The 25,202-nt window shown below is 44.9% G+C and overlaps 1 protein-coding gene across 1 annotated transcript in view; it reads left to right on the top strand.

The window, feature by feature from the left end:
- The window catches only part of LOC310922180 (glypican-4-like), a gene marked incomplete at its 5' end in the record, with an annotated part of 132,356 nt that overhangs the window by 48,304 nt on the left and 58,850 nt on the right, over positions 1–25,202 (top strand). The window contains 2 exon segments of the mRNA XM_083882595.1: positions 2,056–2,214; positions 17,808–18,199. Of these exon segments, the coding sequence (XP_083738721.1) occupies positions 2,056–2,214; positions 17,808–18,199 (551 nt within the window).

Genomic DNA, 25,202 nt, shown 5'->3' with positions numbered 1-25,202 from the left:
TGGCTTTCCCTGGCAGACACCTGTCTTTCCAAACCAAGACAGGTGGGCTCAGAGAGCAGTGCTCAGGCATGCTCCATGATGTATTTAGTGGGCAGGATCTGAAAATCTGGGTGCATTCCTTCCTCTTGTTTAAATGACTTACGAAGCTACCTGGAGCTGCCTCCCTTGGAGCCATGTATTTGCTGCTGGAGGTGCTCCTCTGAGACAGTAAGAAGTTGTCTGTGAAAGAAAGATGTATCTGCAAGGAGTCAGTGAGATTTTTCTGTGTTTTCTGAAAGCTGTGCTTAAGCAGTGCTGCTTCCCATAGCAGACTTTGAGCTTTCCGTAACTGAAGAGTAGTGGATGGTCTGGTGCAATAAATTAGCTGTGTTAGAATTATCTGCTAGTCAAGGTCTCTCTGTAATGCCACAGAAAACAAACCAACCCTGTAGCACAACAGGGAAATAGATTTTAGGAGGAGAGGTTCTTAGGAACTATATATATAAACAGAGAAATACAAATATTCGTGTAATTTTTTAAGATGGGCCTGAAGTGTCTGTAAGGAGAGACACTAACTTTTCTGGGTTTAGAAAGTCATCCAAAGCGATACAAAGGTTCACTACCTGCACAAAAGACACTGTTGAGAAATCTTGCACAAGGCAGGCAGAGCATCAACCTGTTGTGTTAACCGTGGGCAGGCTTTGTACTGTCCAAAACCTGCTTTTGTTTTTCTAAACCCAGTTTTGATGCTCTAGCAGGTAGGATGGATGGCTCTTCCTTAAATGTGTGGTGCACTGACTGTCAGGAAGATGTTATTTTCTGCATGGGGGCTGACAAGTCCTTTGCAACTCTTGACAGTGAGTCTCTGAACCTCCACGGTGGTTGGAGGTCCTTATGTACTTCCAGGGTGCAAGCAGGCAGGGAAGAGCTTTCCCTTCTCCATCTGTTTCCTCAGGATGAAGGATAAAGTCTGGCAGCAGGGTGTGAAATGGGAGAGAAGGCAGCAGCTTACATGTTGGCTGTCTTTTAAAATACCATCTGACTTGGAAATATGAGTTTCTCATCCTGACTGCTTGTTTTGATCGTATCTTCTGTGTTGACAAAGATTTGCCCAATTTGCCCAAATTTGAGCCACTTTGGCATCAGCCCACCTACTTTGTGTTGGTGCTGCCTTGTGGGGCCTGTCAGAGAGCTGGAGCTGAGGACTGCTGTGCCAAGGGTTTATCTTGGCCCACAAAACTTGTCAATGGCGTTTTACAGGTGGTGCAGGAAGGGGACAGCTTCATCCCACACTGCTGCAAGGCATCTAAAAGCAAACTATATGGGTCCAGATCCTATGTCCAGATTGTCTGAGAGATTTTGAAATGAAGCTGTTGCAGATACTGAAACACTTGGTAATGATCCCTCTGACCAAACCAGCTTGAGCCAGATGACTCTTAGGAAAGAATTATCTTAAGGAAAAAAAAATCTGTTTGAAGTCTCCAAAAACAAACCCCCTGTTTTCTTCAGGATAATAACAGAAAACTGAAAAATTAAGAGCTGGGAAATATGAAGCATTTTTATGAGCCGTTGCATACAGCAAGTGTTATTTAGTGTCAGTGACAACTGTGCTTCTGAGACTACTTCTCTGATAATTGGACTGGGGAGGGGGTGAAGAAAAAAACACTTATCTGGACAAAAAGGGCCATTGCCCCTGTTGTTGTGTATTAACTGAATGAACTGGAAGTATTTAAAATACTCAGCAAAAACTTAAAGAAATTACCATATACAATATATATATATATTCATGTCAATTTTCTGGTTCTTCAAACTATACTGTACAAGATGAGTATCTGTTTATTCTGTTTATTAACTGAATAAGAAGACACTTTTTAATCTTCTCACAGAAAGACAAGGTTTTTACATGTGTTGCTATAAAGTTTCTCTAAGGAATCAGGTTTTGTTGTGCTTCGTCCAGCACTCTCAGCGGGGGGATAAATGGTGCTGCAAATCTTCGCACACCCTGCCTCATGAGACCTCTTTTCTCTGGCCCAGAGAATCCTTTTAACTTGGGATATTTTCTTCTCTGCTTTTCAGGTGACCACTTGAAAGTCTGCTCACAAGGTTACACATGCTGCTCTCAAGTAATGGAGGAGAAGTACAGTCAGCAGAGTAAACACGACTTCAGAAATGCTGTCATAGAGCTTAGCAATCACCTACAAAACATGTTTAGTTCCCGATACAAGAAGTTTGATGGTAAGTGCAGAGACCTTGAACTTGCTCTCCTTGGGATAAAAATGTGAAGAATCCCCATCCTGTTGTTTTCTATGCAGTTGTTCTGCTCTGTCTCCCCCTTTGCTGGGAAAGTTCATGACTCAGCTCAGAGGGCATGCCTTGTTTTGCAATCCTGTGAGAGAGAAGTATTTGCTGATTATGGCTGCTTGTTTCCCAAAGAGAGAGATCTTTCTTTCTGATTAATCTTTTGAAAAGTCATTTGTAGCAACACAGGGTTTAGATGGTGGTGCTGCTACCTATTTCCCAGTAAGCATCTCCTGTGGAAAAGCCACTTGGGTACGCATTCAAGGCAAAGCAGTCAAGTACACACACCATGGCTAGCTCAGTGAAGAGAGGCAAGAAGGGCTTTTTGTATGATAAATTCCAGCAAAGGTTTATTCCAACACTCTGAAGGGGATCAGTGACAAAAGACCTGGCCATGTGGTGTGCACAGGGTCAGTGGCCAATGATCTGAGGGCACAGGGGCAGTACAAAGTGCAGTGCCCTATAGGGAAGATGGGGCTGGCCACCAGGGATACCACAACCAATGGGGAAACAGGGAAAGGAGAAACCACGAGAATTAGGGGCATATGGGGAGAGCAGAACTGAGGTGAATCACATAGTGTTGCAAGGCACCATGGGGGAAGTCTTTTCTTTCAGCTTAGATGGAGACTCTATGGTATATTCTTCCAGGGCAAGGCCCTCAGGATTCCCCTGAGGGGTTCAAAGGATTCCACAGCCATTTTGCTCTAATGTAAGATTGCAGTTGGTTTTGTTGGTACATCCCCGCAGCTCGTGTAATTGTAACGTGCACATCTTGCAGCCCCAATCCACAACAATGCTGATCTTTCCCAGCATGTTGTGAACCCACAGGATTTGTATCCATCTCACTTTTAGCCTTTGGGGCTAAGCAGAGCAGCAGATAAACAGAGTGGTTTTGTGTGTAGGCCGAGGGTTCAAGTGTGATCCAGGGTCAGAACCATAATGAACAAGTCTCAGCTGAGTTCCCATCGCTAGAGTGATGATAACTACTGACATAAGCAAATGACTGGTCTCAGTATTGCCTTTGGGTCCACAGTGTGTCCTGTCAAACTGGCTCTCCATAGGGCATGCCTAGCTCACAGGAGCTGCAGGAAGAAGCTCCCTTTGGAGGTAGCTGGCACACAGCCAGCACTGCCCACCTTGCAGCCAGGTGCTTTTCTTCTGAGAACACCTCTGCAAACAGCTGAAGTCGATGCCTAGACACTGGGCACAGCACCTGGCTGAGGTCTCAGGCCATTTCTTGGTTTGCTTCTGAGCTCTTGGTTTCTGTGGGGCTTAGTAGGTGCCTCAGTGCTCTAAGACACTGCAGCCCCCTGTTGCCTGGGGAGGAGGAGCAGGATGTCAGGCTGCTGCTTGGGTTGTCCTTGTTGGCTGGGGGAGTGAGGTGACAGCCAGCTGCATATGGAAGTATCTGACTACTCAAGTGGACTGGGTTGCTCACACAGTTCTGCTTGTACATCACCATCACACTCTGGTAAAGGACAGTTTCCCCATGCAGCTCCTCTGGACATTTGTTCCCTTGTTTGGTCATTTGTTCAATGTGAGTTTTCTATGAATATCCCAAAGTCTGTGCCTTGAACCTCCCAGCAACCTCCTCTGCACTACTACAGTGGGTAGCAGCCTCTTGCTTTCAAAAGGGATTGGCACTAGGGTGAGAGAAAAAATCCCTGTGTATGAAATTGCAGTGAGTCAAAGTAGAATTATGCAATCATCTTGATAGCATCTAAATCTGCTGGCTAAATATTTCCCTCTTAACCTCTGTTGTCTCTACCTGCTGGTACACCAAAGGGGTGATAGAGGGAGAACCAAAGTGTCTAGACTTGCAAGCTTATTAAATGCAGAACAAGACACTTAATGAAATCCAGCCCATAGATAAGTCCGTTCAAAGAGACCAGAGGAGCAGCATCTGCTTCACCTTAAATGAACAATGAGGCTTTTTGAAATGCTGCATTGAAAACAAAGAGCATGCATGGGTCACTGCATTAGCATCCCTGACATGGAGCAGACATCCTGTGAGATGCATCTGCCCCTTTGTGGGGGGAGGGATGGCTGCAGGGCTGTGTGAGGGCAGGGGGACATTAAGCCAAGCTGAGATGGATGCCTGTCAAAGCACAAGGCTTCAAAATAGGTGAGCTTTGGAAGGGAGCCTGCACAAGCTATTCTGTCTATGCTCTGTGGTTCTCCTGTCAGCCCCTCAGAGCATCCTCTGTGCTGGTCTCACTCTCACTTTAGCCTGGGAAATCCTTGAGTGGCAAGTCTGGAAGGGGATGGTGTTGTTCAGCTGTTTTTGAAAGATGGATTTACTGTGCCCGGCCTGTCCCTCAAGGGTGTGTCTCTGCCTCATATGAAACTAATGAAGGAGAATTGGCAACCTCTTCAGCCTGTCCCAAAGCCTAATGACTGTCTTTGAGTGCTAATATCAGAACTAAATCTTCATTTGCTTCAGACAAAGCTGATTTAGTTTTTTTTTAAATCTTACCTGGAGTAGAAGTAGAGATGAACTGATTACCACCCTCCATCATTTACCTCTTGTATGGCTTTTAATCATGACTGCCTCTTTCCCTCCAGCCCAGTCACCTGGAGGCTGAAGGCACACCTTCCTGCTGGTTGCTGGGACAGGTTAAGGAGTCTCCTCACTGAGGTTCTCAGACTCTTCTGCAAAAATGTTGGAGTTCCATGCCCTAGACTACTGTGTTATGTTTGTTTAAGAGCCTGCTGTTGAATGTTTGGCTGCTTGTGGGATGGCGTTTCCTTCCTTTGGTCTTGATGCTTGGTCATCAGATCAGCTGTGGTCAGTTGTGTCTTGCACATTTCAGTTCCTCTTGCCCAGCATAATTCATCTCATACTTTTTGTTTTAATGTACCCAAACTACAGGAAGGAGGGGCAATCGAGACCCATATATTTGTCCTGATCCTTAGGAATGAGACTGGAAAAGGACACAATCCCTTCCAGAGCTGTTCTTCTGCATGGGCCCAAGTTCTGATATTACTATTTGCAGCAATTTCTGATATTACTATTTGCAGCTCTTCAGGGCTTCCTTATCACTTGTAACTAAATCTATTCAAATGGAAATAAAACTGGCAATAATGAGCTGAACACCTTCCTTAGTTTAACATGAAATCCTCTGTGCTACAGCCTTGCAGAGTGAGTGAGTAGGCAGGATGAGTTATTACAGAGACCAAATTCACTTCAAGTGGAGTGGACACTTCTCTTGCGGGGTGACATCCCCGGGCTGCGATCGTCCACTCCAGGATGCAGTCCAAACAGCAAACCCTGTCCTCCAGCCCTTTGGAAATCTTTGTTGTGGGTTCTCTGGCTGCTAATTTCCCAGCCTTGACATTCAGGTCTGGGAGGAGAGGCAAACCTGTCCTGCCTCTGTTATGTGCTTGACCTTTGCAGTAGTTGCTGCTGCAGAAGGACAGTCCAAGTGGCAGCATGTCCTTTGGATGAAGGCTGGGATGCCCTGTGGCTACTGGAGCATTCGCATCAGCTGTTGCTAGAGCGCTGTGTGCTGTTGGAACTGTTGCCAGAATTGCTCTGATCTGACACCAAAGCCATACAGAAATGGATTATTTCCTCTTTAATCAGGAGCATGGAACAATCTGCTGATTATCCATCCCCAAAAGGCTGTCCAGGAGTCATTTCAACTCTCAGTGCATAATGTGACAGCATCAGATCCTCCTGTGCATATTTGGTTTGCAGGAACTGGGAGAACTTGTGAGCTCAGGAGTCCCATATCTTACATATTCTGTCTAAATATTTGCTTACAGTACAGGTATGTATGCTCCTGGAGGTCTCCCCTGTTGTAATTTAAACCACTAGCCCGATGCCAGCATAGCAATAAGAGATGTATTTTCAGCAGCAAGGGAAATGCATTTTTGTTAAAATAAAAAATACTTTGTGAGTTGTTAGATTCACCATTGCTAAATTATTTTAGAGGTGAAGATTTGCTGATTAATCTCAGATATGTTTATGGGCTTGTCCTGGGTTGTAGTGTGGGATGTACACAAAGTATTTATTCTATCACCATCTTCATGAGCTGTTGAAACCAAGTGGGGCAGTGCTCTAGTGTAGGGCTGTCTTCTGCTAATGGCCCATCAACGCCTTGGCCGTGACTCACAGATAACTCTCTCCAGGAGTTGTCTCTGTTTAATGGGCCATCAAGGACCCACTTCACACTCATCATCCCATTGTGAGATGCTCCACCCAGAGGGAGGAGCCAAGCATTCTCATCTGGATATAATCTGGGATTTGGGACAGGACAAGCAGCCCTTACCTACTGGATTCCCAGAGGACCAGAGCTACCAGACCTTTCTACAGGATCACTGCTTCAGGAAGACCATCTCATCTGGACTGCTTCCACCATCCTGCTCAGGTTGTATTCTGACTCTGTCAGTGGTCCTTTGTGTTATTGCATTTATTTTATTTTTACCTTTTTACCTTTTTTTCTTAATAAATTATATCTCTGACTTGGAGCCTCTTACTCGTTTTGCTTTCAAACCACAACAGGGCTTCATTGAGAAAGTAGTGGGTAAAATTTTCTGTCCATGTAAGCATCTCCCTCCATGAGAATGACATTAATGGAAAGCTGTAACTAATTGTGGTGACATGCCACAGAAGCAGCTATACCAGTCAGGGATTTAAACCCCCCCTCCCTTTTTTTTAATAAAATGTCTTGTGCCTTGTCTTATCTTCACAACTTAGTGCCCTCCTTTTCACTCTTTTGGGGATTAATAACATGAATAGAATTAATGGTGACATTAAGATTGCATACATGCTCAGTTCCATGTATTAAATTCGAACTTTCACCTCTTTTGCCCTTTGAGGTTGAAGTTTTCCATGCCAGGGTCTATGCTAGCCAACAGTGCTTTGGGGAAACTGCTCAGCTGTTTTGAGGAATTGGAGCCAAGACAGGACATAGCCCATAACTCTTCTGCAGTGTTTCTGCTGTTCTGTTGCTTCCTAGATAAGGTGTTCTTACTTTTTACTTTTTAAAGACACATCTTGAATCTCTTGGAATACATAACTGTTGTGCCAAGCCCTTTTCTGGGGGGAAAAATAGAGAGGCTGCTGAGTCCCACAAGCTCCTTGTTTCTCCTGCCCCTGTATTTCATAAGCACTTCTGCTGTTGCACTTAAACCAAGTTGTGTCCCTTTCTTTTGTGCACTCTAGACTTAGGCAAGGCAGCAAACTTCTGCAACCCACATTGTACAGGAGGGAAGTGTGTGAGATTGTCTCTGGGCTGGGCTGGCAGTAGCTTTGGTGTTCCCAATGCCCATATGATAGAAGGATTTGTATTGAATGGTACAGCCCAAGCCAGCATCTGGGAAGTGATTAAATGCTGAGAGTTCCATTTCTGATCCAGTCTCTCTGAATTTTCCATTAGCATTTAAGATAAAACAAATACAGAAGTGTAAAAGGAAACCCTTTGGGGACAATAAGTGGAAAGAAACCAAATCCAAGAAGAAAGAGCTGGCCCGGGGTCCCCAAGTCCATGGTGCACACAACCCCTCTGCTGTACATGGAGCAGGCAGAGGGGCTGGAGAGGGATTCCTGTTTGTGGGCTCCATGTTTGTATTGGGCAGGGTAGCTACAGGTACAAAGTGTGATCATGATGAGCATCTTTGAAGCATCCAAGGGTGCCCTTGACCTTCTAGGGTGAGTCCTGTGTTATTCCTGGGTGCATGAATTTCTTCTAATAACTGACTTGTGTCTGAATCCATAAGACTGGTCAGGAGAACATTGGCCAAATAGCTTCCAAGCTCTGCTGAAACTGGAGGAAAAAGCCTGGAATTCATTTCTGAATTTAGTTTTTGTTGTTCAGATAACCCTTTGCTTCCAGCTGCTATCTCCAGCTACGAGTTATCAGGGAGTTGTGCTGGTGCAGTGGGATGCATAGCTGGGATGTATTAGTAACTGGGAAGGACACAGAAGGGACAAGGGAAAGCTTTTGGTGGTCTCCTTTCTGCTGCTTCAGGCAGTGTGAAGGCAGTGAAAGATGAGCCCCACAGGTGCCCAGCCTGCTGCTCCTATAGTTAGAATTTGGCAGCCCATCGGGATGCTCTGCCTTACCAAAAAAACTGCCCTTTGGGGACCTTCATCTCATGTTAACTCTTTTACTGGAAACTGCCTGTGAGAGCAGAGACCTGGGCCCTCATCCTGCTCCTTTGGCAGGGTCCCCCCATGTCTGTGGCACCCGGGACCATGGGGTCAGTACTAGCTGCCAGCACGTTCATATCTGCAGGAAGCAGTTCCAGGTGTTTTGGCACAGCTGGAGCACTGAGTAGAGACCTGGTGGACCTCTGCTGTGCCAGTGCTGCATGGAGTTCAAGCTTCTGAATAAACCTGTGTGGTAGGAAGAGCTCTCCCCTTGCCACCCACCTTCAGGCAAGTGCACTGATGACCATGGCATCATTAAGGTACAAATAATAGGGTGGTTTGTTCTATGCTGCCACTCACATTGAGGTGAAGGCACAGCCTTGTTCTGCCCTCTCCAGAAATGGATGGCACCAAACCTCATATCAACCAGGGCAGAAGATGTTGGGAAGATATACCTCAAAGAAGCTGTTGTGGAGAGGCAATCCTTTGGACTTGGTTTTGGATTGGTGTTTACTGAGGATAGGGAGGAAGTGACTGAGAAGAAGCTGGAGGGAGCAACCACCAATACACTTCCTTTAGAAAATGCCACTTGTGGGCTTTTGTTTGTGCTTTCCCACTCAATGCAACAGCAATGAAACACAATGAAACAAATTGTCTGGTGTCTGTGCCTTGGAAGTTTGTTTATTCTTTGTTTTTGTTCAACTGGCTCATCTCCATCTGGAGGTTTTTAAGGAGGTACATACACCACCATGATTTTTAGTCTTGTTCATTGAGAAGGGTGATGCTTGTCTGACGGTGGTGAGAACCAGACCTCTCTTTTGGGAGGCTTGGAAAGATCCTAAGGTCAAGTTCAAGTTACTGCAGAAGTAGGAAATCTCATGGGGCGAGGTGAAGGGGGTTCCTGCCCTGTTGGTTAGGAGGGGGAAAAAAAAGATACTAGCTCTTGTAACTTAGCAAAGACTTCAGCAAGGGGCAAAAGCAGTTTGTGTATGGACCTTGAGGGATCAAACACTCTTAGGTGATCTCAGGTCAAAGCAGTTCTTCTCTTAAGATCACAAGCAAACTGCTCTTATCCTTTTGGCTTTTTTGCCCCAAAGCAAAAAATGTAGGCAACAGGCTTTGTACTTGGCTACAGGAAACATGCCTGGTGCTCTCTGGTTACTAATTGCTGTCAACCAGTCAATGAGCTATTGTTTGTCTGTTTAAAATTAACTCTCTCTTTCTCCTCTCTGCACAAAGGAGGCACCAAGCCTGTGTGCATAGTCCTCGTAGCTGCTCCCCTGGATGCCCGTTTTGGTGGTGGTGGTTTGGCTTGGGGGTGTGATAACCCACTGGTGCAAGGCTGGAGCTATTTTATTAGTGTTTAATGTACTTTGTAATGTCTTAGTGTCCAGCCACTCACATGCTGGCTGAACAAATAAGAGGCAGCCCCAGCTGGGAGAGCTCTCCCTGCAAGTGTAATGAGATGAGGGTAACTGAGGTAATGGGAACAAGAAAGACATCCCCACTGTTCAGTAGTGCAGGCCCTTCTCACACACTGACAGCAGTAGGAAGGGAGGCTTGGGAAAACACGTACCTGTGAAATACCTTAGTGAGTGTCCCAGAAAGTTCATTTGAGTTGGGAGGATGTGGGAGGCAGCCTGAAGGAGCTCACTTCCAGGTGAAGTTTGGGCTGGGAACTTGGTGCATTGGTACCAAATGGATGTGGAGCAAAGGCTGAAGCACCTGAGAAATCACAGGTGTGTCTGAAGAGATTGAGGAATGGGTGCAGTGAAAATTAGACGGGGGGGGAGTAGAGGGAAGAGCATACAATGGAGGAAGAAGAAACAGATGCAGAGAGGTGCATTGAGGAACGGTTGTTGCAAGGAGGGAGATGGAAGTGCTGGGAATGATGGACCTGCTGCTTGGGGAGGAGGCAACATGGAAGCAGTGGGAGAAAACTCAGTATAGCTATGTGAGAAAATGAGATGTGTGAGCAGTGACAGTCCCTGAACCCAGGGATGAGGAGGCTACGAAGTGTGAGCTCATCCTGTTGCATGGGATGTGGCAGAGCGGGATGGACTAAGAAGGGACCAAGGGCTTTTCTCACTGTTTTCCTAATTCATGAGATGACTGGTACATACAGGAGGATGCAATGTGCTGCTGTTTGTTTCTTGAATCACAGACAGCAATCCCCACATTGTCCTCCTCCTTCATTGCTCCTTATTCTCTAACAAGCTCAGTCTCAGTGTGATGGTGCTGCCTAGTGCTGTGTGCTATCTTCTGCTCTGCTCTTCTGGACTCTTACTAGCCCCACAGTGCTCCAGAAACCAAACCAGAACTTCTAGAAATCTTGGGTTTTGGTGGTTTTGTTGTTGTTCTTTTTTTTTTTTTTTTTTTTTAACCTATGAGGCTGTGGTCCAGTTGTTTTCCTTGTCTTGACTTTCACTAATTAAGCAAAGTTTAGGGAGGTGTTGTTCCTCCCAGCTCTGCAGCGTTCACATATTGGGGCTGTTGCTGTGACACTGGCAAGATTTAAGCCTGTACTTCTTCAAGCCCTGTGAAAGAGTTCTTCTCATGTCAATAAGTGCTAACACATGTTTGAAAACAGGACAGATAAAAAAGCTTGTAAATCTGCCTTGCCCTTCTGAGTTCATATTCAATAAATGTGTTAACACTGTGTTCATCAGTTTCTCAGCACTTCCGGAAAAAGGTTGTTATGCTAGGATTTGGTTTTCCCTGGTGGAAATTACAAATGCTGTATATGCAATAAAGGAAGTGAAGGCATATTAAAAATAATGAAGCACATTCAGAAAAAAATAACTGCTTTCCTCCCTTTGGACTAGGTGGCATGGCTTTGGACGACTTCAGCCTCCAGGTGAAGAGAGCTGTGAAACATTTGTCTCTTTTCTCCCAAATACCATTTATCTGTCTGGATTGAATTTTGCATCACATGGTCGGAGCAGCTGCAGGGTGGAGTTTGCATCTGCAGATGCACCTCTGGAAAACACAGGGATGGAGCCTGTGGGACCGTGGCTTGGGCAGGAGTATTTGTCTGGGAATCCATCTTGCTGTTGTGGACATTTTATGAGTAAACCTTTTAAGGAGAAAATGTAATTAATCTCTTTGTGGCAATGTTCTCCTGTACACACTAGAAAGCATAACTGTCTATACAGACAAGCAAATTAAAGGTTTTGGTAAGACAGACGGTCCTTAATTAATCATTATCTGGACAATATATTAAGAATATGCTCAAAAAACTGGGTGGCAAATTATCTGAAACTAATTAATTGTGCCTATAAAAATTCAGCTTGTTCCATATGTGTGCTTGAATCTGATTTTATTTGTTTTTTAAAGTGGTTGAGTAATTGCACATCTACCTGGGATCTGTTTGTGTAGTTCTTTTGCAAACCTCAAACAGAATAAAGCCAATTGAAAACTTGGCTCTTAACTAAGGAAACCTAGTGCATGGGAAATGCAACATGTCTGGTGGCTTTTGGGAGCAGAAAGGTGTGTGGCAGCCCTGGTGTCCTTTTGGAAGGGCACCAGCACACCTGAACATGGCCAACAGATGGGTGTCTGTAGCAAGCACATTGGCTCAGCAGCCTTGCTGAACTCTTGGATAAGACTTGACTTTTTTTGCCTTGCAGTTAAGGTTTCTTTCTATAAAATGTGGAGGGTTTAGGTGCTGAGCCCTGGGTCACTGATGTTTTGACTCTTTGCAGTGGCTACAAGAGGAGTAAGTGTGGTGCTGTGGAGCACCGTGCCTCTCTGTGTGAAAGTATTCCCTGAAATAAATGTGTTTTGCTCCTGAAGATAAAGAAATTAAAAGCACAGCTTTGCCCTCCTGCAGTGGTCAGCTATGGATTCAGCCATGAGGACTCTGCCTGGAGCAGGACTAGGGAGGCTGAGGACACCAGTGCTCAGGTCCTGACACAGGGCAGGTGGTAGCAGGAGGCAGCTCAGACCAGGCAGTTTTTGCTGCTTTTTCCTTTATTGCCAGTGCATGTACAGAAATGCCAAACCTGTCTGTGGGTGAAGGGGAATGTGCACCTTTGATGTGTTCATCTCATTTCCAGGAGCTGCCTTTATTTTAGGTAGGACTGTGCCCTACAGCACTGGGCTCTCCTCAGCAAAAGTCCTCTTGTATGAAAATCCCACTCTTTGAAATGTTCAAAAATGTTAGTACAAGGATTAGGAAAACACTGCATCCCTTCTTACTTAAAAAAAAAAAAAAAAAGAATATTTTCAGGTGACACCTATGAATCCAAGATCAAAAATATATTTGGTCTGAAAGTCAAAAGTAGATGTGTTGTCTGGAGGTGGGATTTACTCTGCCATGCAGTGGGTGGAGTGATTGTGTTTCTTCAATTAGCTCATGTATCTGCAATATGGAAGAAAGATTGTTTTGAATTATTCTGGCAGTGGAATCAGATGTCATGTGGAAGCACCTTGGGGAGATGCAATGCTCTCCTGCACTGGGTTACTGGCAGGGCTGGTCTGCCCTCAAGCTCCAAAGAGGTAAAACATCTTATTACTTGAAAAAAAGGAAATTGCCAAGTAACTATGGTTATGTTTCTTAATGTACTCTTTTAAAGAAGGATTTGTTAAAAAGCAGAGACTTTTTTCCCCAGGATTTTTATTGCAGAGATGACACATATGTCACATCCCATCTCTCTTACCATTTCATGACATCTCTAGGCTTTCACCAAGTGGTGGGCATTGAAATTCTACCCTGAAATTAAAAAAATGTTAAAAGAATAAGCAGAGCCAAGAGCTGTAGATTACCTGACTGCAGATTACTGCTTTTTCTGCCTCTTAAGTGCATTGGAAATGTCATCTTCCTTTGAGCATCAAAGCCCATAGCATGCACTGGATTTATTTTGCAATACAGACAAATTTTAAAATTGTTTCTTGATGTTAAGAAAGGTTTTGTGGCTCTGATCCCACAGTGCTGATTCCCTCAGCCTGGAGCTCATCCTCCTGAGCATCACCTTGAGTGAGAAGGTGACTTTGCATCAGCAGGACTTGGCTGAGGTGTGTTGAAGCAGTACAACATGGCCTTGCTCCTTGGTCAGGTTGCATCAGAGCTGGCTGTGCCACGTTATCCCAAGGCCTTGTCTGTGGTTCATCCTCTCTGTGTAACCCAGCTCTCTCTGCAGGCTCTGCTCTTAGTCAGGAGAACCAGGGAGACCTTGGAGCCACGTGCTGCTCTCTCAGGTCCATTTGTGAAGCCTTTCCCAACCGTGTGTGTGCCTGTTTGTTGACAAGAGGGGCCAGCCCTTGTCCGGGGAGTTTAAACAAGATAACTGGAGGGAAGAGAGAGCCTGCCATCCCTCCAGATAGCAGTGTCTGAGCGAGCACCGGCAAAGTATGATTTGTCGTGTGTGAAAAATGGTTGCGTTTGACAGCTTTTCACAGGAAGCCTGTCAGAGTGATAATTTAATGAGTAGATTGCTTACAACACAGCTGTAAAACGTGCTTTTACAGTGCTGTAAAATAAGCAGCTGAGGCCTTTGTGTGTTTGCTTTGTTTGAGAACAAGTCAACTTCTAATACAAATGAAAGGTGGTCATTTATTTTACCCAGCAAACAGTCAAGAGAGGAAACCTGCCATTTTTCTTCTTGTGGTGGCAAGGTTAATGCTGGGTTATGTTGGTGTTTGCTAATTAGCTCATTTCTGTGAAGGAGAGAATTAGTATCTAATTAGATATAGGGAATTACTAGTCAGATTAGCATTTAACTCATAAAAAGGACTTTCGGGCTTTTTTCTTTTCCTTGCAGACAGCTATGCCCATAGTTTGCACAGAGAAAAAATTAATGTTCCCTCTGGCTCCCAAGCTGATTTCTTGATGTGGAGATAGAAACTGAGGATGCAGACTTACACTGTGCCAATAGCTACACTAAAATATGTATATAGATATAATTTAATTGCTGCTGCTGACCAGGTTAAGAGTGCTGTGCGTTGCATGGAGGAAGGTGCCATGCACATCCCGCTGCTGGGTCCATCCCTGCTTGCTGGTGTTGAGTGACCCTTCATCCCCAATGCCACACTTGACATCACCCCTCCCCAACAGGAGGCTCCACCCCAGGAGCCTCGAGGTGCCACAGCCACTGGTCACCAGGGCATCCTGTCTGGCATGTTCAGGGATACAGGCATGTGCTGGGGTGGATGCTGACTCCAGGCTGCAGACACAGCCTCCTCTGCCCTCCTCCCCTTCTTCTTTGGGAAGTGGCACTTGAGAACAGGATTTTTCTGTCCATGAAAATGATGGTTGAAGCTTGAGCTAGAGACAACAGCGCTGTGCATGCATGCTGCCTCCTTCAGCAGTGTTGTGTTGGGCTTTTGGAAGTGCCTGGTTTTGGTGGGAAGTTTTCATTTCCTTTATTTACCTTCCTTTTGGGCAAGGAAAAGCTGCTGGCTGGAAGGCTGCAGGTGCACAGGTATTTGCTGCTAATTAGATTGCAGGATTTTTTTCATGATAATTGATGAACATACCTGGTTCTAGCCCACATGAAAAATTGCTAAGAGATGATGAGCTCTAAAGCCTGGATACAGTTTATTCAACTTCCACTTTGGAGTGTAACCGATAAAATGAGTTTGGGCAGGAGAATAAATTGGTTATGATAATATGGATGTATTACGTAAGATAACTTTCTTGGCTTAAAACATTGCTTTGGGTTCTTTAGACTGATGGTTGGAGCTATCTGATGTGTTTGCTATCAATATAATTTAAAAAATCTAGTTCTTTTGGAAGAGTTTGCTGACACATCTAGCAAGTTTTGTGTCTGGTACAGAAGTATTTAAATAAACAACTTTTTTGGTGATACTAAATGGTCGGAGCAAAGGAAGGAAGTGAGCCTTCAAAATGATTAAGTGAATTAGAAATTAATATACACCAAGCTAATCTCTATAGTATGAACTCAACATAAAAAAAAATCTTCCTGGGGAGGAAATGCCAGTCATGGGAATGAAAGTGGAGGTTCCGGCTGATATTGGACAGAGGACATGTTGGGTGTTTGAAATCAATCTCCTCTTCCCTGGATCATTTCTCTTGTGCTCCAAAGAGGCTGCATTATATACAGCCATGTCAGGCACTGAACCCCATGACTTTGTTCATCAAGAACTCATGTGTTACCCCCCTCCTTTAGAGGGGCAACATGTTGTGACGTGGGAGTGGAGCCTCACAGAGGACAGCAGGCAGCAGCTTGGTGAAACATGGAAAAGCTCTTTATTATCTGACTCCAAAGGCTTATATACATTTTATACAGAGGGCCAAGATTGGCCCAAAGAGGTTACAACCTCCTGACTCCATTGGTCAATATTACCATCAGTCAAGTTCTCTCTCAGAGAACAAGAATGCAAAACATACAGATAATTTCTAAGAATACAATATTGTTTACATGAAGCAGCGTGAGAAGCTGCTGCAAAGACTCAAACACTTGAAACCAAGAAATGCAGGGACGACACTCATGGAATGTTTCAGTTTTTCCAGAAAATGTTTTGTTAGGCTTTGTTTGTACTGGAGCACTGAAGACAAAAATCTGAACTTCAGCATACTTTTCTTATAATAACTTCTAGCTCTAAGCATTGCTCCTTTGAGGATTTAGAAGACCACAGAGGCATGTTTTTAAAAAAATATTTATTGAATATGAGTCACTGTAGCCCTGGTTCCATGCCTGGAGTGTTTTGGTTTTCTGAAATCCCTGGGAAAAGAATTTCAGAAAACCAAAACACCCCAGGCATGGAACCAGGGCTACAAGTCACAGAAAAGCAGAGGTCAGAATCCTCAATTGTTGGTGGCATGCATAAAATAATCTGCTTCCTCACTCAGCTGTGCCCACTCCCCGGGGTGCCAGTGCTCCCTGCGGGGCTGGAGCAAACAGGCATGGGAGGCTTTCTCCCAGTGGCACCTACCTTGCTCTCAGCTGCCCTCAAGGCCATAGAGCAGGGAGATTTTTTTCCAAAATGGCCCAAATGCTTTTGGCCTAGTGGACCTCTCCCCTATTTTTTATTTTATCTCATCTATGCCAAATCTCCAAGGCAAAGTGTGGGTTTAACTTCACACTCTGGGGGTCCAGCCTTGCAGAAAAGTGGCTATAATAAATTAGCTAGACTGCTCCTCGAGGATGTTTTGTAAATCAAAGGGTTTAATAAGTAAAAAATAACAAAGTAACAAAACATTGCAGAAAACAAGTAATAAGCCGCGCACAGGCGCCTGAGAAACCTCAGACACCTTGCTAAGACATCTCAAAAAACCTCTTCTTTCTTTTGTGTTCTTTCTTAAATACTGAATGCTTTAGGAGGGATAACTTGGCTAACAGCCAATAGAGACACAGGGTTTGAAGAACAGTGACAAGATCTAATAGATGCTTCTTCCTTGTCAGAAGAGTATGGAACTTTCTGGGTTCTTTACCTTAAGGGGTGAGCCTTAAATTTGCCTTATATGGAAACCCCTGCTGGGTGTGTGGGGTGCATCACTACAGCAAAGGCTTTGTGGCAGGGTAGTTTGTGCTTAGACCCACGTGTCAAGGTTGTGGTGATGTGTTCTTGGAGGACATGTTCTTTAAACTGCTTCTGCAGTAGTATCATCATCAGGTCAACTTGTTATCAGTGTTGAAGACACATGGCACTGCCAAGACATGGCAGCAGCCACTCTCTGGTCTGTCCAGTGCTCCCAGAGAGTGAACCAAAGTGGGGATTTGCTTTTAGAAAGTGATAAAAATCACAAACCCTATCTGTCCTTTGTCATTTGAAAAATCTCTTGTTATTTTGCCAAGTGTTTAGCCCTTAGATTTTAAGTAAATTCTGGTATAATTGTGGGGATTTTCGCACTGCCACAAACATCTGAAGCCCCTTCTGCAATCAGGACCAATTGGGTAAGTGGTCAGGCCCTGCCCTGAGAAATTATGAACTTTAGGACAGGAGAAAGAACCTGCAGGTAGATTTTTAAATTTGTTTTTAAAATATATTAAAATTTGTTCATTTTTGAGGCTGGTTTATGATAATCTTGAAAAATGAATTGTCAAGAACTGGAAAGAAGGATTAATTTGTGCGAAACATCTTTTTAACAAAACTACCTTTTTTCTTTCCAATATGTTGTTCTTTGAAATTACATCTTTTAAGATGCCTAAATGGAAACATCAGAAACTTTTGTGCTTCTTTTGTCTTTTTGCTGACTCTTGACCATGATATTCATATTTGTATCAGGAGAGATTTCACTCATACAGGTTTTCCAGTCTATAGAAAGTTTTGGGGATTGATTTATTAAGAGTAATCAAAATTTTTGAGATATAAACATTGATGAAAATTTCTGGGGGAGTCCTTCAATTTTCCATTTCAATTTGATGATGGTCTCATTGTGCTAATCCTCCAGTTAAGCAGTAGTTGTGGGAGTGTGTGAACATGCAACCCAGTGCCCATGTTTACCATATCCTCTCTCCTTCTTTCCTAGAGTTCTTCAAAGAACTCCTGGAGAACGCTGAGAAGTCTCTGAATGACATGTTTGTGCGGACGTACGGCCGACTGTACATGCAGAACTCAGAGCTGTTCAAAGACCTCTTTGTGGAGCTGAAGCGCTACTACGTGGGCGGCAGTGTCAACTTGGAGGAGATGCTCAACGAGTTCTGGGCGCACTTGCTGGAGCGCATGTTCCGGCTGGTGAACCCCCAGTACCACTTCACGGACGAGTACCTGGAGTGTATCAGCAAGTACACGGAGCAGCTAAAGCCCTTTGGGGATGTGCCACGAAAGCTCAAGCTCCAAGTGACGCGAGCCTTTGTGGCCGCCCGCACCTTCGCGCAGGGCCTGGCCGTCGCCAAGGACGTCATCAGCAAAGTGTCTGCGGTGAGCTCCGTCCCCTGACTGTTCGTCCCCATGTCTCTCGGGCCCATGATGAGCAGTATCTCTCCCTGTTGTCCTGTACCTAAAGGCAGTGGTGGTAGTTGAGCACAGGTGGGACCCAGCACCACCTATGTAGTCTATGCTGTTGCATGGTAGAGTCATGTTCTGAGGACACCACTGCCCAGTGCTGCAGCCCAGTTCCCCAGATGTATGCTTTCCTCCTGTCTAGGGAACAACAACAGCAGGAAATTAAATGCCTTCTGCAGTGGAAATAACCATGTTTGCTTGTGTAATGGCCATATCTTCTTAATATTGCCTTTAAATTACAGTGGGTCATGGATGCTACAGGCATCTATTATGGAGCAGCTGATGATTCGCTCCTCGCTCCAGGGCATGGGGAGAGGCAGTTCACATGAGCAAACATTCACATGAGCAAACAGCACTTCTGTGATAACAGTAAGCTAGAACCATCTGCACAGGGCAGAAGCCACTTGTACTTGGTGCCACACATGCAGCACAAGTTAGACCTCAGACTTTTATAGTAAAGTCACTTTTGGGGGGGGATAAAACATCTGTGATGTGTTGGTCACTTAAATGTTTACCTCCCTCTTTATATAAATCACTTTGGAGTTGTTTAAGTGGGGTGACTGCTTTTTTGATATGAGGTTTGTCTTTAATTTTAGTCTGAGTTGTATGGTATAGGTAACAGTCAATAATCCCCTTGAAGTGATTATGTAAGATAACAAATATTAGTGTTTTCTTTTTAAGAAACTCAACTCATTTCCTGTGGGGTGTGGAAGATTTATTGTAATCATTTAATTGGGCAGAGAGATGTTTACTTTCTCTCTACCTGGTTATGGAGTAATAAAATGTGAGGCTGAAAGAGCAGGCAGGAGTTTGAATCACCTCAAGTGCCAGGAAAAAAAAAAAAAAAAAAGAATAGCTGTTCAGATACTATTAGAAGCAAAATGCAGTTCTGTAGGCATCACAAACAGCATCCTTAAATGAGATAATCATTCAAATTTCTTTGACTTATGGGGATAATATTAAAATACTGTCTCTGAGGATAGGGGACAAAAGAAGTCAACTTCCATGTTAATTTTTCATTAAGAGAAATGAGGCAAACAGCCGGCAATAGGCCTGAACATGTATGGAAGGGCAAAGAATATTAGCAAGGAAGGAGTTGCTTAACTAAAATACCCAGACTCCAGGAGTGAGTTGTAAGTTAGCAGTGACAAGTTTAGGTCCTTGGACACCTTGACTCCCCATCTAATATAGATGACTCTCAAGTTAGATTAATGTGCTGCTGGTTGAGGATGGATGTGTGGAGCTCTATGTGTGACAAGTGGGGTCACTCTTATGAGATTACAAAACCTTTCAGCCTCAGGGATGCTGTCCTGGTGGGAGGGAGGGGTGGTGGTAGATGAAGTGTTATGTTTCTGTGCCAGGCCACTGGCCAAGCCTGCTGACTCTTGGTTGGGGTTTCAGATTTCGTGGCCCTTGTTTTGTGGCTGTGGCAGCTCTTGTGGTCAGGGAATGGGATTTTTACTGCTGTAGAGTGCGGATTAAATATTCGAGTGGGAGATCTGGCCATTAAGCCCCTGTACAGTGCAATTACTTGATAGACAGTAAACGTGCATGGGTGAGGGATCGTGTTTATGCTCCATCTGCTCAGAATTCATCAAAACGTCTCCAGACTTGACACGGAACCACAAGGACTACGGTCCCTGCATCTGTTATGAATCAGTCGTGAACCTGAGGTGACATCGTGATTTCTCTTTCCCTTTTGAAGATCCTTGAGTGTAGAGTTGCCTTCAACCCTAGAATTAATTACATGAGTGTGGAAAGCTACCTGGAGTCCCATGCAGCTGCAAAAATAGCTCACATGCCGTGGACAATCACAGTTGCTCTACTTTCCACTTCAATTTCACAAGTTGGGCTGGAAATTCTACAACAGATTGACTTTTCCAAGCAGTAACAAAAGTCCCTGCTGTTGAATACCTAAGATTTAGTTGCAGCAGTAGAAGGAATAATAATCTTTTCTGTAGTGTTTTAATCTCATTCAGTGGGAATCTAAAATTGTTTCTGCAAGACAGTGGGAAATCCTAGACGTGAGTTTAAAAGCTGATGTTTTTATGCCTGCTGCTCTGTGGTTGTGTTTTGGGGCTTCCCACATTACATATAGATTAGCCTGACTTTGATGAGCTCTATATAATGACTCCATTGACTTTTCTTCCTTATTAGTTTTACTCAGGAGTTGTAGTGAAATGACTGCTTATACCAGGGATTAACTTGAAGGATAAATCTTCATTCTTCTTTATGAAAAAATGTCCAAAGGAATGCAAATTAGTTTTACTTTTAATGTGCTTTGTGACAAGTAAGTTAAAAACGTTTAACTGAAAATCTTCAGGAGAAATGCAAACTACTGCAAGGCCCAGCTGTGTACTTTCCTGGGATACTATCAGGAGAGCAAAGAGCACTCTTCAGTGCAATGGCCTTGATAGCTTTTTAATGATCCTAGATATTTTTACATCTTCACTAGGGAGTTGCATTTAGAAGGATATTGTTCTTGTGTGAGTTTGGGAATAAAGGGGTAAAAGAAGAGAGAATATTGAAAAGCTGCAAGTATGCTTGATTTCTGAGCCAGAATGCTAGAAAATAACTTTAAATTCAGCCTTGAATGGATCAAAAGCTGTACCACTGTGCCAAAATACACAACAGAGTGAAAGCTATATGGTTTTGAGAGAAAGCACAAACTTTTTGAAAACTGTCTAAACCCCACAATTTTGATGCTCAAGTCTTCACCCCTCAAATTCCCTTCTTTAGACCGAAAAAGTACAATATTTTCTAGATCTGTTCTGAACAGCAAATATGTACAGGATACTGTTTCTGCCTGTTAGAGATGTGCCCTGCCTCTGAGGTTGGCTGCAAGGGGCTGAGGGCCTCCAGTGCTTCTCTCTGTCCTGTGCTGGTGCTTGATGCTTTCTCCCTGACCTTCCTGCCCCTGCCTTTGGGAGATGGAAATCTGCCCGTCCCCTAATCACTCTCCTGCTACTAAGCCCTGGACAAGCACTGAAGTCAGCTGGGTTAAATTGCTGCCAGCAGTGACATTTCCTGCCCTGGCCAGGGCTGGGAAAAAGGAGGAAATACAAGCTAGAGCCATGAGTGACTGAAAAAAGATGAGAACCTGCAACTGGGCAGTTCTCAGGCTGCTGAGATGTTCCCATAGTTTCATGCCATTAAACCCACAGCCTGGTGGAGGATCATGACACCTTTGAGGGCAAAGTGCACTGAGGCTTGTGGGATGCAGGTCAGCTACAGGTATGGGGTGGAGGTCCCTGTTCATGGGGGAAGAAGTGAAATCAAGGGCTAGGCTCCCTGACAGCATTTTGTAGGGTCAGGAGGAGCTGGGAGGGGAGGTCTGGCTGGAGGTCAGCAGCAGAGGCACATGAAGGCTGAAGCATGCAGCCACCCAGCACTGAATCCCTGTGTCTGTGTCACCATCTCCCTGAAGACCAGGATGTGGGTGCGACCTGCACTTGGCAGTGATGGTGAGAGTTTTCTGGAGCCCTCCAGGAAATTTATACTGATAAACTCTTGTTTTGGGATTCTTTTACCACTTTTCACTCTTGCCCTTGTGTTCTATAATTTGAGGCAGAACTGCTGGGAGCTCAGGAGGCTCTCAAATCACCCCCTCAACAAGCATTTGTGTGCTGAAAGCCACATGAGATGTAACTGCCACCAAAGCATCGGGGCTGCTGGCAAGGGTCTTCCAGCCTATCCTTGGGAACCCTGAGAAAGGCAGCAGCTTGAAAGTTGTATGCAAGAAATGGTGTTTAGTTTGGAAGCATAGTTATGAGCCATATTAAATAATGCAGTTTCAAATGAGGATTACACCTACTTCCTCATCTGCTGTCCTCTGCTGACATTAGTAACCAAGAGGAGGCTGCTGGAGATGTTCCCAGTGGGTGGAGGTCAGCTTTCTTTGTATTGGCATTTCTACCCTAATGAAGTGTAATGGTAAAAGCCAAGGAGGGAATTTTCTTCAAACAGTTTATGAAGAGAATTGCAGAGGGGGACAAGTGATTGCCTTCCCACACATGCTCCAAAGCTGGAGGGAGAGCCCAGTGGCTTTTTACCCCCTTTTGCTTTGAGTTGCCTCATTTTGAATGAGGCACCTGGGGAGCACAAGTTGAGCTGTTGGTTGACCTGCTGGTCTGCATGAGCGACCTGAACAGTGGCTCGTGTCATTTTTGGCATGGGTGCTGAATGTGGACCAGCCATTGGTTTAGGAGAAGCAGTGATGAAAATAATAAAACAGTGAATTAATAAGAATTAAGGCCTGTGTCATCACAAATAGTAGGGCACCGAGATCTGGTTTTGGTAAAAGTTGTGCCCCTTGTAATTACCATTTGAGGATCTAAAAGTTGAGTCAGAGATCTAGCCTCCCTCTGTTCAGTTTTTGCCCTTGTTTTGACTTAAGGGGAATGTGACTGTAATCCTGTTTCAGGAGGGATTTCATGTTCCTATATCCAAAGGCTGCAATATTTTGCTCAGGCAAGAGCCAACGTTGCTGGGGAAGTGACAGAAATGGAATATGTTGCTTGCATGCATTGGGAAGGGATGGGGGGGACAACACTTCTGCTATGTAGGTGTCCTTGTTTAGGCTAAATTAGGGGAGAACCTCCAAAAGGAGTCCCCTAAAAAACAAACCTCCACCACCCCTCCCCCCAGCTCTGGGTTTGGGAAGGAATTCCTTGGAGGAAAAATGGAAAAAACCTGTTTATTGACAAATGACAAAAAAAAACACTCCCCAACACAAGGGAAAAGGAAACAACCCCAGATGGTACTCAAGTTGCTGTGAAGGGAGAGGACAGACCTTCTTTTGCAGGCCCTGGAGATCCCCAGATATTCCCAGGTCAGGTCTGGAGCCGGTCCAATGATCTTCGGGGGGGGGGGAAGGGGGAAAAGAAAAGGAAAAAAATAAACCGGAAGCAGCAAAAGCCAAAAGCAAGCCAGCAGCAGCAGCAAAGGCAGCAACAGAAGAAAAAAATAAAAAACCAAAAGCAGCCCCGCCGCGGCAAACAGCCCGCCGAATGGGGGGGCAGCTGTTAAGACATAACAATGTAGTCACGATTGGGATAGGAGGAACCCTCAACCCAGGACATTCCACCCCTTATCCCATATCGTGGACATACAATAAAAAACTTTCATCTCACTTACTCAGACCTTCAACACTTACACATTTCCGTCCGTCTTACTTGCTCAGACCTTTGACACTTATACGTTTCCTTCTGTTTCATGTCTGAGTGATCTAATGCACAGACAATGGTAGTAACATTCAGCACATATGAGTTTCACCCCACATTCAGATCTCCCTGAGGTACACATCGTGTTGTTCCATCTTTCTGCATTATCCACCATGTATAACCCGGTCCTTGAGCAGAGACAATTCCACGGGTGGGTTTGCCTGTACTCGAGGCAGGGTTGATCCATACTGTCTTTCCCAACAAACCTCTAACATGGGCCACTGGGACTCTATCTCCATCTACTATATTAAGGAGCTGGGACTGAGCAGGACCCGCTCGGTTGGTGGAACCTTGGGTCTTAACTAGCCAGGTGGCCTTTGCTAAATGCTGCTCCCAGTTTTTTAAGGACCTCCCACCCAATGCTTTCAGGGTGGTTTTTAACAATCCATTGTACCTCTCCACTTTACCTGCAGCTGGTGCATGGTAGGGGATATGGTACACCCACTCAATGCCATGTTCCCTAGCCCAGGTTTTAATAAGATTATTTTTAAAATGAGTCCCATTGTCTGACTCAATTCTCTCGGGAGTACCGTGCCTCTAAAGGACCTGCTTTTCAAGGCCCAGGATAGTATTGCAGGCTGTAGCATGAGACACAGGGTAGGTTTCCAACCATCCCGTGGTGGCTTCTACCATGGTCAGCACATGGCGCTTGCCTTGGCGGGTTTGAGGCAGTGTGATGTAATCAATCTGCCAGGCCTCCCCATACTTGTACTTAGACCACCGCCCTCCATACCAGAGGGGCTTCATCCGCTTGGCTTGTTTAATGGCAGTGCATGTCTCACAGTCATGGATAACCTGAGAAATGCTGTCCATGGTTAGATCCACCCCTCGGTCTCGTGCCCACTTATAGATGGCATCTCTACCTTGGTGGCCTGAGGCATCATGGGCCCATTGTGCTAGGAACAACTCTCCCTTGTGCTCCCAGTCAAGGTCTATCTTCAACTCCCATATCTTTGCAGCTTGATCTACCTGCTGATTGTTTTGCTGCTCCTCATTAGCTTTACTTCTGGGGACATGGGCATCTACATGGCGAATCTTCACAGGTAGTTTCTCTAACCGGGCAGCAATATCTTTCCACTCTTCAGCAGCCCAAATTGGTTTTCGTCTATGCTGCCAGTTCGCCTCTTTCCATTTCTTCAGCCATCCCCACAGAGCATTGGCTACCATCCAAGAATCAGTATACAGATAGAGCCTTGGCCACTTCTCTCTCTCTGCAATATCTAGGGCCAGTTAAATGGCTTTGAGTTCAGCAAATTGACTGGATCCACCCTCTCCTTCAGTGGCCTGTGCGACCTGTCGTGTGGGGCTCCATACAGCTGCTTTCCACCTTCGACTCATCCCTATGACGCGGCAGGAACCGTCGGTGAATAAAACATAACGTTTTTCCTCTGCCGGCAGCTGGTTGTATGGCGGAGCTTCCTCAACCCGGGTCATTGGTTCTTGTTCTTCATCTGTGACATTAAAACTTTCACCTTCGGGCCAATTCATAATCACTTGCAAAATCCCAGGGCGATTTAGTTTCCCAACTCGGGCGCGTTGTGTAATGAGGGCAATCCACTTGCTCCAGGTAGCACTGGTGGCATGATGGGTGGAGGGAACCTTTCCTCTAAACATCCACCCTAGCACTGGTAGTCGGGGTGCCAGGAGGAGTGGTGCTTCTGTACCAATCACCTCCGAAGCAGCTTGGATTCCCTCGT

Source organism: Zosterops lateralis (assembly GCF_965231275.1).
Source record: "Zosterops lateralis genome assembly, chromosome: W".
In the NCBI taxonomy this organism is placed as follows: domain Eukaryota; kingdom Metazoa; phylum Chordata; class Aves; order Passeriformes; family Zosteropidae; genus Zosterops; species Zosterops lateralis.
The sequence above is the reverse complement of the archived record's forward strand: the minus strand, read 5'-3'. Positions and strand labels throughout refer to the sequence as shown.